The following is a 12,905-nucleotide window of genomic DNA, read 5'->3' as shown; positions in this document are numbered from 1 at the left end:
ATTCCTTCTAATATCTACTTGTTGCCTCTTACTCTGTCATATTATACTTGAGCTATAGTTGTTTACTGAACTTTCAGTTACAGGCACAAGCTAAAGTAAGAATTTGTTAGCTTTTGGCGGGTAGGAAAATTTTCTTGCCTAGTATCTATAGCTTTTCTGATCTTTTTGCCTGCTATACCTCTCTTAAAAGAAATAAAACCTCCATAAAAGACACTTTCCTTTTACTGACACAGTATAAGGGTTTAATTAAAAGACATTATTATAGAATTTGTCTTTTGTTATTAGCTTTGGTAACCTTCTTGTAATCAATTCTAATTTTTATCATTTATATTTAAGATGAGAAAGGCTTTTAGCAATGAAGTCTGTCTGTAGTATAGAGTATTTTAATTTTTTTAATATGAAGCTTACTTTCACATATTATGGTAAGTAGTATAGACATTATAGTCAGAACCTGTTTCATACACACACACACATACACATATGCATATATATTTGTTATGTGAAATTAATCTTAAAAGTTAAACAGTGTTTGAGAACTTCTGGCCACCTTTGTATTAGATTTTTAAAATATAGCTTTAATAATCTTTATAAGTTTAAAGGTTGGCCATTTCTCCTGTGACCAGAAAATAAATTCATTCTATTTAATCAGTAACTACTTACTGGGGGTATTCTGTAGGATTTCAAGCTAGTTTCTGTATAGGAATCCCTGGAGTAGCCAAGCAGGAGTCTAACTCATAACTCAATTACTTAAACCTTTTAATGTCTCTGGGCTCCAGTTTCCTCATTTATATTGAGAAGATGTTGGACTCACTTTAAAGTCTCTTAGAGCTCTAAAAGCTTATTATTTTAATTGTATGAGATTTGGGAGAAAGAAGAGAGAATGCTTATTAAGATGATTCTTTTACAGACAGAACCTCCACTGAACACACCAGAAAATAGAGAGTACCTTGCAGAAATAATGTTTGAATCATTTAATGTGCCAGGACTCTACATTGCAGTTCAGGTAAAAAAAAAATGTATTCTTCATTGTCTTAAATTTTGTAAGCTTTTTAACAGACTGGTAAATTGAGGTGAATCTCAAAGGATCATTATTAGAAGGCTTATTTTCTGTCTGTTTTCAGGGTTGAAGAAAACATGTCCCATAAACTATACTTATTGGAACATTTCACTTTGCTGATGTGCCTTTTGATGGCATTGTGTCTTTCTTTGTCCAACTTTATCTTGGTGAATTCAGGGAAGCATAGTATGTAGTTATGTGCAACAAGACAAAGGTGCTCCTTTTTCCTCCATTGGAAACAGTATAACTACAAGAGCTGTAAAAAGCTGATAAATTTTTTTTTTCTATGTTGGTTCACCCCTCTATACCTTATTTTTTTCTTTTATTATTTCCTGGAGATCCTAGGACCTAGGAAACTCATGTTTATTTTTAGCTATTTTCTAGTCCGTTTTCCTAATTTGTATATATTTTTGGATGTATTTTAGATATACTGATTCAAATTTAGGGGGTTAGACTTTTAAATGACCCTACATGTCTTCTCATTCTGTAGTAAAGCAAAAGGAAAAAAAAATTTCTCCCAGTTGCCTCTTTGCTATTTTGGTGTATGAATTTTAACTTTTAAAGAATGTGGTGAATTTTGTTGTACCAATTATAGGGTTCTTGAGCTTGTAATAATTTATTGAAAGTTGGATCCATGATATATTTAACATGGTTTGCAGTTGACCAGAATGTGATTGACTAAATTTGAACTGAAATTCCGAAGAATAGAGAGGTAGGGAAAGGAGAGCATTGCTATGACAGGAAAAACTACTTGTTGATTAATATTGGGAATAAGCAGGATAAGTATGCTTTTACTTTCCTCCTCATAATCTGTTAATTTTCCTTTCATCATTTTAGGCCGTATTAGCTTTAGCAGCATCTTGGACATCTCGGCAAGTTGGTGAACGCACCTTGACAGGAATAGTCATTGACAGTGGGGATGGAGTAACCCATGTCATCCCAGTGGTAGGTATATTATTCTAATATTTAGTTTCTTGGTAAGTAGGCTCTTTTATTGGGATAGGAGGAAAAGTTGAAGGAAAATCCCACTAAATTTATCTTAAAATAAAATTTTTTTCAAGTATCTTTTAAAAAATTTATAATAGCACTCTAAAAAAATTCTGAACTTAAACACTGAAGAAAGAGCATTTTCTCACACACCAAAAGAAGATAATGTGATACCACTTGCTTATAATTTTAAAAAGTACATATAATGCCACATTACTTAAAATTCTGATCTGCTCATATGTGTGTTTCTTTATGAACTTCTTTCTGTTCCCCTCTCCCCCAAAATAAAAAAAAGAAAAAACCCAAATCATTGCAATTCATAGGCATAGTTAAGCAGAATGAATCTATAGATTGGCTGTATCCAAAAATTTATGTCTCTTTTCCTGTACCTTCAGTCTATTACCGTTTTGTCATAAGGGTAATATGTTTCATCATAGATCTTCCAGAGACCTGAGTTCTTAAAGTCTTAAAATCTTTCTTAAAATCTTTTTTTCCTTTAAATATTGTTGTTCTTGTATATATTGTTCTCCCAGTTCCTTTCACTGTATTTGTCAGTACATGCTACCCAGGATTCTCCAAAGTGATCTCTTTTGTGATTTCATACAGATTAGTAATTGCATTCATTTATGGAATTTGTTCTTCCATTCTCTAATTGATGGACACTCCTTAGATGCTAGTTCTTTACTCCCTTTCCCACCTTAATCCTAAAATACTGTTACTCTGAAAGGGAGACAGCATTGTATAGTGGTTAGAGAGCTAGCCTTGGAAACAGGTATAGCCTGAGACTTACTCTAACTTTGTGACCTTAGGCAAGTCACAGCCTAAGAGTGATTTCAGTCAGTTCTCTTAAGACTCTTAAGTTACAAAGGAATTTTTGATTTGCTTTGCTTGAAGGAGTTTTGGTTCTGGTAGTTTCTTAAGCCAGTGAAACTAAATGTGAATATCACCAGACCCTGTCCTCTTCTCTGGCAGTTTTATGATAAATGATTCTCATGGTGGTTTAGGATATGTAGGTCCCAAACCTTGAACTCCTACTGTTTTCATTGAAGACAACTATTGCTTCACATGTAATTTCAAACTATCCCCTCCTAATACAGGTTTGGGAGCAAAGGTCGGTTTTGGTCAGTTTATGATGTTCTTTTTTTTATGTCTACTCAAAAAATAGGAAGGTTTTAAACTAGTTGCCTCATGTAAGTATTGTTTTTTTCAGTATATGCAAATATCTTAAGATACAGAAAGCAACATAAAAGAGAACTAAAATTTTTCCCAGCTATGGAACACTGTACATAAAATCACTAGTGGTTTTGATATATATATTTTCCCCTTAAATACTAGAACAAGGATCCCTAAATTTGGCTTAAGCCATCCAGGTTTTGTAATTAGTCCAAGGTGGATATTATAAAGTTATTAGATTCCCTTTGATTTTTACCATCTATCCCTTTTATCAGTAAGCACCTTGGCATACACAGGGGGGCCTGCTATTGCAAGTTCTTTGATCTGCTTTTCTAAAACAAAAGGCAACTTTTGAGGGCTTAACAATCATTTGTAATCAAGTACATATATCATTCACTTAGTTCAGGAAATCAACAAACAGTGCTTCCAAACTGTCTGACACAAACAATACATATATCCCAAATCAACAGACAGGTCCAGAGAAGCACCATGAACATCTGGGTTTTTGGGGAGGGTGGAGGGTCTCCTTAGTGGCTTCCCAGAGTCTTATCTGGCACACAAAGCTTCTTCCAAAAACTAAACCCCAAAGTAAAACCTCAACTCAGAGTATATATTTATACCTTTTTTATAGTCAGAGGACTTCACAACTCTTGAGAACTAGTGCCTCATTAACAAAAAGTGTGAGCTTTCTTACAAATCTCCCTAATGAAGCTCCCCTTAATGGGCAGGCCCCTTAATGAGTGGGGAAGATCTTTAATCACATTAACAATACAAATACATATACTGGTTCTAGTTAAAGAAACTCTTGTTTCTGTACTTTACTCCTAGTAAAGACTCTTGGTTGATAAAGGCAAGATTCAATTAGAGGCACTTGATTATATTAAAACAAAAACAGCAAACGATCCTACTTTACTTGCCATTGCATTGCCTTTAAGGAGATAGATATGGCATCCAGACCTTTATTAATACCATGTGGTTGTGACCAAACATATAGCATTTTTTCAAGCTTTGGGCTGTTTTTCTGATTTCTTGACCTGTGCTTCTTTACCACAAAGAATTATTGAGCTAAGAGAGGGTCAGGTGATGGGGTGGATACTTAGAATATTCAGTGCTGCTGCCATCTTTCCTTCCCCTGGTTTCCCTATAAATAAGCAGTGAAAAATTCATTTTATTTTATTTTTCAAGGAGTGTGAATTTTTATCTAATGTGTCATAGCATTTTTTTCTCCCAAGTTCTGAAATCTAAAAAATTATATAATTAAAAAGACTGTTATGTTCATTTTATTCTGTGGTCACTCTGGTATTTAATACTTATATAAGTAAATAACTATTAATATTGATAACTATTAAGTATTTATTTGTTAATGTGTTAAGAGTATAGACATTGCAGCTAACAATTTTAAGATTAGAAAGTTGCTGACATTTTGAATCATTTAACAGTTTGTTGTAATCATTTACATTTAATATTTCCTTGATAGTGGTAAGCCTTCAGGGTGTCTAGTGCAAATGTTCTTTACCTTTTCTGTGTCATGTCCCTCTGGCAGGCTGGTGAGGCCTATAGACCTCTTCCCAAAATAAGGTATTTTTTGTTTTGTTTTTAAATTTTAAACTTTATTATTATTTTTTTAAACATTTTTTTCTTTGTAAAGTTGGAGTTCCAGATTCTCTCCCTCTCTCCCACACCTTCCCCACTCACTGAGAATACAAATAATATATCAGCAATACATGTGAATTCATGCAAAACGTTTCCATATTAGCCATATCACAAAAAAAAATAAAGTGAGAAAATTACACTTTGATTTCCACTCATAGTTCATTAGTTGTCTTTCTGGAGGAGAGCATTTTTATCACTAGTCCTTTGAAATTGTCTTGGATTATTGTATTGATCAAGTAGCCAAGTTGTAATGATAGTTTAAATGGGAAGATCTTTCCCATTCATTAATAGGTCCATGTGACCTGCTTAAATCACTGGGAAGCTTAAGTCACATGTAGTGGAGGAGCTTACTGAACAAGTGGAACAGGAAGCAGTGCTAATGTGTATTGTCTTCTTGGTTACTATGATGATTTGACTTTCTGGCTTTGGGATTTAGCTTTCTGGTGTCTGGATAAATGTCTTTCTTCTGCCTTCTGTAGGGAGGGTCTATTATACCTTGTGATTGAGAACTACGCTGGCATATTCACAGTCACCACCAGTGCTATGAATATTCTCTTGGTGATACATTTGGCATCATGAACAGGATTTCAGGATATAAAATCTCCATTTGGAGGCAGAAAAGATTTAGAGGAAGAAACAGATATCCCAGGATGGGAGGATGTGCCATATTCCTCCCTAGCAAGGGAATGGGCTAAAAGCACTGGACCCTGTGAAAACTGGGAAGTGAGGTTACAGGAGGGGGAACCTAGAGACTTGGAAAGGTATTTTCAAGGAATACCAATAAGACCAGGGAAAGAGCTGCAGGAATAAATGGGAGAGGCTATATTTTATTAACAGGTTACTGTATTATATGTGAAAGCAGAGATGAGCTGAAGGAAAAAAATTCAGATGGGAAAAGAATTTTCAAGTTTGCATGATAATTTTGAGTATTTGGGCTTTCCTTTAAAAGAGCAGTCTGGCAGGTCTCAGGTGGAAGGAAAGGCTGTTCGTTTAGTTAAGAAGAAGCAGAAGCTGGCAAAAGAAGTGTGCATATGACCTTTTGTACAGACCCAGCCTAGTTGCCATGACAACGACTGCCAGGACAGTAGATGAGTAGAAAATGCAATGAAGTCAGAGTTGGAAAATGAAACAGTGTTGCAGGAGGAGACTTCTAAGGCCGAAGCTCGTCCCTTGGTAAGGCAAAAGCAAGAGGACAAAGCAGGGAACACAGTATTTAAGGAGATAATTAAGATAAGGAGATAATTTACTCAGTACGAAGTCACAGATATTTTGAGTCGGTTCACCCAAAGGATGGGAGAATCGTTAATACCTTGGATGGTGAGTCAGTGATGAAGGGGCTGGAAGGTATCGATAGATGGCGTGGATTGCTTGACATTTATAGGTATCAGTCAGAATCCTTTTGTGCAGCAAACCTTTAGAGATGCAAGGTGATAACAATAAGACTAATCTGTTAGCTTTGGCTGCAGAAGGCTGAAGTAGACAGCATCCTACTGACTCTGTGTGGCCCAGTGGAGATAGACCCTGGTATTCACTTAGGGAATGTATAAGAAAGTTAATGGAGGAGGTATGAAGACTGCCATAATGATTGCAAACACAGATGCATACTATGATACCCCTTTTGTGGTTTCCCATGAGATATAGTAGTGAAGATGGCTCTTCCTGCTTACAAGCACATAGTTTTGACTCTAATAATTGGATAAAAAGGAACCCTCTTTCAGAAGTGCTGGACAAGATTTCACAGGTAAGTAACTTAGGGGACTAGGAGAAAAGTAAGTTTCCTCAAGAGAGAAGAGTAAATAGCCAGTGGATTCAAAGTCAGAATAGAATGACAAGAAAAGAATTGTTTACTCCTCTATTGAGAACAGGGGTTGATTTTGGAGACACAGATGATATTCTAACTAATGAACTATACAAAATGTACTGAGAAAAGGACCTTGATACTAGACAGAGTAGAGAAGCAAGAACTGCCCCTACAGATCCACGTGAACCCTTATATCAAAGTTTGTCACATTTTCAGGGAGAACAGGAAATTGGCCAAGCCCCAGCTCAGATTAAAGAAATACACAGATGGGATTACAGACCCCATATCAACTTGATCAAATATTGGAAAAATGGGTCAAATACTGTAACCAGGACATTAATAGATACTGGGGTAGAGGCTTTCCTTATATATGGAAACCCTGATAAGTTTAAACATGGAACTTTTATCACCATCACAAGATTGAAAGGGGCTGAAATATCAGCTAGACAAGTCAAACTAACAATGAAAATTGGAAAAATTAACTAAGAAAGAACATACCGTGGTAATTGTACCCATTCCTGAATACATCATTGGAATAGATATATTGAGAGGTATGACTTTAAATTTACCTAAGGGGAGATACCAAGTTGGAGTAAGGAAGATAGGAATTAGTACAATTTTAGTGGGTAAAATAAAAATGGACCCAATCACTTTACCTGAACCATCTGAAGTAATCACTTTAAAGTAGTATTATGTGCCAGGTGGGCAAGATTAAATTACCATTACTATAAAGGAATATGTTGAGGCAGGAGTGTTAGTCCATACAACCACTCACTGTCTGGCCAGTACGAAAATCAGATGGGACATGGAGGATGGCAGTGTATTATAGACAATTGAATAAGGTGACTTCTCCCTTGTGTGCTGCTATTCCAGATATCATGACTGTAATAGAAAGGATCCAGAAACATGATGGGACTTGGTATGCAGTTATTGATTTAGCCAGTGCTTTCTTTCCTATCCCAATAGATTCAAAACAATGGGACCAATTTACTTTAACTTGTCAGGGTCGGCAGTATATTTTTACATGGTTGCCATAAGGATATCTACATAGCCCCACTATTTGTCATAGGACTGTGACTGAACATTACTACATAGATGATATTATGATACAGGGAAAAAAATGTAGAAGAAGTGGAAAAGAGTTTGATGCTTTTAATTGAGTATATGAAAGACAAAGTGTGGGAAATTAAACCTGCAAAGATTCAAGGGCCAGCTAAACACGTAAAATTTTGGCGTATAATAATGGAGTAAGGGGCTGCAAGAAATTCTCCTGCAAGCCTGACAAAAGATTCAGGATTTTCCTATTACAAATAAAAAAGAGGCCCCAAAGTTTATAGGATTATTTGGATATTGGCAACATCACATGCTACATCTAGGATAAATTTTGAAACCCTTATATAAAATTACAAGGAAAAAATATGAATTGGTTGGGGATTTGAGCAGAGTAAAGCTTTTGAAGAAGCAAAAACCACTGTACAGTTGGCCCTAGATTTATCACCTGTACAAAGTGGCCTGATGGAATTACAAGTGACTGTATAGGATGAATATACAAACTGGAGTTATGGCAGAAACAACAAAGCTGAAATGTATCCTTAGGATTTTGGTCTAGGAAACTCCCTTTATCTGGAATTCAGTATACCCCTTTTGAAAAGCAGTTGTTAGCTGCATATTGGGCTTGGATAGAGACTGAACAACTGACTTTGGGCCATGAAATAATATTAAGGCCTGGGGTCCCAGTTATGACCTGGGTAATGAGTACCCCAGCTTCTCCCAGAATTGGACATGTGCCAAGAGGCTAGCATAATTAAATGGAAATGGTATATTCAAAATAGATCTAAAGCAGGCAAAAGTGGAATTTCTGTTTTACATGAATCTATACCAAACATAGATACTGAGGACAATGATACACCCCCTGAACCAATGCAACAGTTACTACAGTCCTTGGTAAAATGGAATGAGGGATATGATGGATTAACTGAAGAACAAAAGAGACATGTATGGTTTACTGATGGGATAGCAAAATGTTTGGGCCACAAAAGACATTGGAAAGCAGTAACCTTTAGCCCATGTACCATGTGGACTTTGGAAAGTACTGGGATAAGTAGAAATAGTCAATAGGCAGTACATCAAGCTATTAAAACAGAACAAGGAGAACAGTGTCATATATTCACTGATTCGTGGGCTCACAGGTTAGCTACATGGATGCCCATGTGGAAAAATCAAAATTGAGAAATTCATGGCAAACAAGTCTGGGGCAAAGAATTATGGGAAGATATTTGGGACATGTCTTTGGGTTACTAATTTGTCAGTTTTTCATGTAGATACTCACATGGCCCTCACCATGCCAGAATGTGAGTACGATACACATGCTGATCGACTGGCAAAGATCGCTACTCAACATATTGTCCCTACTCTGTCACCAACTGATTATCCGGAACTAGCAAAATGGGTCCATCAAAGAGCTGGCTGTTTAGGGGTCCAGGTCACACACCAGTGGGCACAAGACTGAGGTATTAGTATCTTTCATTCATTGTAAAAACAAGGAGTCGAAGAATGTTATATATGTCATTTGGAAAAGGAACGAATTGTTTCTTGGGTAGTAACTGGAGAAATAACAAGGGGAAAAGTACCAGTCCAAATTTGACAAATAGATTATATTGAACCCTTATCCCAAGATAAAGGATGCAAATTTATATGTCTTTGTGTTGATACTTATTCAGGTGTACTAGTGGCTTGTCCCTATAAGAATGTGACCCAGAAAAACACCTGTAAAACTCTAAATATCTTAAGTCTATATTATGGAACCCCACTGCAGATCCAGAGTGACAATGGGTCACATTTCAAAGGTAATGAAATGAAGACATACTATATATTAAACAACATAGAATGGATATATCATATTCCGTATTATCCACAAACGTCTGGGTTAATTGAAAGAATGAATGGATTATTGAAAGACAGTTAAGAAAGTTAAGTTCTAATAATTCTTATCAACTTTGGAAAGATAATTTGTTCACTGCTTTGTGTAATTTGAATAATAGACCATTAGGAGTAAGTACACCTCTAGCCAGAATGATAACCCCAAATCTGCAAATGAGAAAACAACACGTAAGATCCCAAATACTGAATATTGGACTGTGAGGCCAGATGTCCCAACACTATATCCAGAGACACCTGGTTCAGCAGGATGTGATTTATGCTGTTTAGAAGATCTTAAGTTGAATAGAAAAGAAATAAGAAAAATATCTACTGGAATATGTATGAGAATTCCCCAAAATCATTTTGGATGGATATTATGTAAATCAGGATTAGGAATTAGGATGGATATTACCTAAATCAGCTCAGGGAATACATGTATTGACTGGAGTGATATTCTAATTATCACGGAAAAATTATTGTGACATTCCAAAATTTAGGTGAAGAATCCATACAATTTTGTAAAAATGATAGAATAGTTCAAGTGATTATTATTCCTTGTGAAATAATACCCTTTGTGAAAACTGACCCTCTTTCCAGAATAACTAGCAGAGGAACTGAAGGGTTGGGTTCTACTGACAGAATAAAATTGGGAACTACAGTATGGGTAGGACAGAAACCAGACGATATTCCAAAGGCTGCCGAAATTATAGCACACAGGAAAGATAATACCACAGCTTGTTTATTCAGGATAAGATGATTACCAAATTGTACCCCTAAGTCAGATATTCTTCTGTGAATGAGGATATGATGGTGCATTCATGGACTCTAGAAGCACTGCCCTGCTTCTGGTTATTGTCTCCTTGTTTCTTTCTGGCTTTTTGTTGGTTAAACTTATTTGCTAGATTTGTTTTCTGCAGGCTTAGTACCCTCCACCTACAGATGCCTAATTGCTTGAGCCAGATGTCACCCCCTGTCCACGACTGTGATGTGTCATCCCTGGACCTGGCATCGACCAGGATGCCAGCTAAAGAACTGACCTCTTGAATGAGACCTCTTGGGCCAGGGACAGCTGTATGTCCAATCTCAGCGGGAAGTAGCTATGGAAGAAAAGACCTTTGCCCCTTACCCCAAGGTTTTGGGCCCCATTTATTTGAGGGGGAAATGATGGGATGCTTGTTCTCAAGCCCCACCCTAAGATACTGTTTTATGTGCATGTTTTGTGTGATCCCTATTATATCATTGTAAAGTTCTGTTGATACTAGTTGCCTAAGATATTGTTTTATATGCTTATTTTCTGTTATCCCTGTTAAATTTTTGTTCATATCAGTTGCCCCACCAACCTATGTAATAAATATGAAAGATCTTGGGGCTGAATGTAATGATAATTTAAATAGGAAGATTTTTGTCATTCATTAAAAGGTCCTGCTTAAATCACTAGGAAGCCTAAGTTACATATAATGGAGGAGCTTGCTGAATGGGTGGAACAGGAAGGGTGGAGCACAGCTGGGAGGAAGTTGGTGAGGCTAGTCAGCTGGGAAGGACACAGGCAAGCAGACAACTAGGCTTGTGAGTGTTTGTGGGAGGGCCTGGGGTGGGGGAGGAGAAGGCTTGGAAATACCTTTATCGCCTGCAGTGGTAATGTGTATTGTCTTCTTGGTTACTAGAATTGATTTGGCTTTCTGGTTTTGGTGTTTGGCTTTCTGGTGTCTGAATAAATGTTTTTTTTCTGCCCTCTATATGGAGAGTCTGTTATACTTTGCAATTGAGAACTATGCTGACATATTCACAGTCACCACCAGTGTTGTGAATGTTGCCTTGGTGATCCACAAGTCTCACAGGTGATCATCATTACAACATTGCTGTTAATGTGCATCATAATGTCCCAGTTCTTTTCATGTCACTTTATATAAGTTAGTATAGGTCTTGCTATGTTTTTCTGAAACTACCCCCTCATCATTTCTTATAAGCACAAGTATTCCATCACAATCATTTGCCATAACTTGTTCAGCCCTTCCCCAATTGATGAGCATTCCCTCAGTTTCTAATTCTTTGCCACCACAAGAAGAACTGAGATAAATAGTTTTGTACATGTAGGTCCTTTTCCTTTGATTTCTTTGGAGTATTGACCTAGTAGTGGTATTACTGGATTAAAGAAATGCACAATTTTATAGTCTTTTGGGTAAAGTTCCAGATTGTTCTCCAGAATGGTTGGACCAGTCCATTACTCCACCATCAGTTGATTAATGTACTTATTTTCCTTCATCTCCTCAGCATTTGTAATTTCTGATAGATGTGAGATGGTACCTTAGAGTTCTTTTACTTTTACTTTTTTTTAAATAGTGTTTTAAAGCATTTTTATATGACTATTGATAGCTTTGATTTCTTCTTCTGAAAACTGCCTGTTCATATCCTTTGTCCATTTATCAATTGGGGAATGGCTCTTATTTTTATTTGACTCAGTTCCTTATATATTTGAGAAGTGAAACCTTTATTAGAAAAACTTGCTGTAGAATTATTTATACTACTTCATTGTATATGGTACCTTTTAGCAAAATGTAGTATCCCTGATTATCTCTTTTAATTAGGTCTATTTTTGCTTTAGCTTTGTCTGAGATCATGATTGCTACCTCTGCCCCTCCTGTTTTTGTTAACTTCAGCTGATGCATAATAGTCTCCTCCAGCCCTTTATTTTAACTCTGTGTGTGTCTTTCTGTTTCAAGTGTGTATCTTGTACATAACATATTGTTGGATTCTGGTTTCTCAAGACATTCTGCTTTCCACTTCTGTATTAGGGGTTAGCTCATCCCATTCACATTCACAGTTATGATTACTAACTGTGTATTCCCTTCCCTCTTATTTTTTCTGTTTATCCTTCTATCTGTCTTTTTTTCCTTTTTCTCCTTAATAGTCTGTTTTGCTTCTGACCACTGAATCCTTCAGTCCACCCTCCCTTTTATATCTTCAAGATATACTCAGTATATACTGATATATAATATATCAAGATATACTCAATACTGCCTTCCCTCCCTCCCAGCCTATCTCATATCTCTTATCCCCTTCCCCTCCTACTTTCCTATTGGGTAAGACTTAGTGTGTGTAAATACATAAATATAAATGTGTAGGTATATGTGTGTATATATGTGTGTATGTGTATATATGTATTATGTGTGTGTGTGTGTATATATATATATATATATATATACAAACATGTATATGTCTATATTCTTCCCTCTTTGAACCAATTTTGATGGTAGTGATTCAATCATTGCTTGCAACCCCCCATTTTCTCCTTCACCATAAAAGCTCTTATGTGCC

General features: G+C 36.2%; 1 protein-coding gene across 7 annotated transcripts in view; it reads left to right on the top strand.

Moving 5' to 3' along the window:
* Window positions 1-12,905, top strand: part of ACTR3B (actin related protein 3B) — a 206,612-nt gene that overhangs the window by 143,228 nt on the left and 50,479 nt on the right. For all 7 annotated transcript variants that reach the window (XM_072652143.1, XM_072652142.1, XM_072652144.1 and 4 more), the window contains 2 exons: window positions 908-1,003; window positions 1,895-2,002. In XM_072652143.1, the coding sequence (XP_072508244.1) occupies window positions 908-1,003; window positions 1,895-2,002 (204 nt within the window). The remainder of the gene's footprint in view (window positions 1-907; window positions 1,004-1,894; window positions 2,003-12,905) is intronic.

The sequence above is a fragment of the Notamacropus eugenii genome, chromosome 3, assembly GCF_028372415.1.
Source record: "Notamacropus eugenii isolate mMacEug1 chromosome 3, mMacEug1.pri_v2, whole genome shotgun sequence".
NCBI classification, from domain to species: domain Eukaryota; kingdom Metazoa; phylum Chordata; class Mammalia; order Diprotodontia; family Macropodidae; genus Notamacropus; species Notamacropus eugenii.
This window is presented reverse-complemented; position numbering and strand designations above follow the sequence as displayed.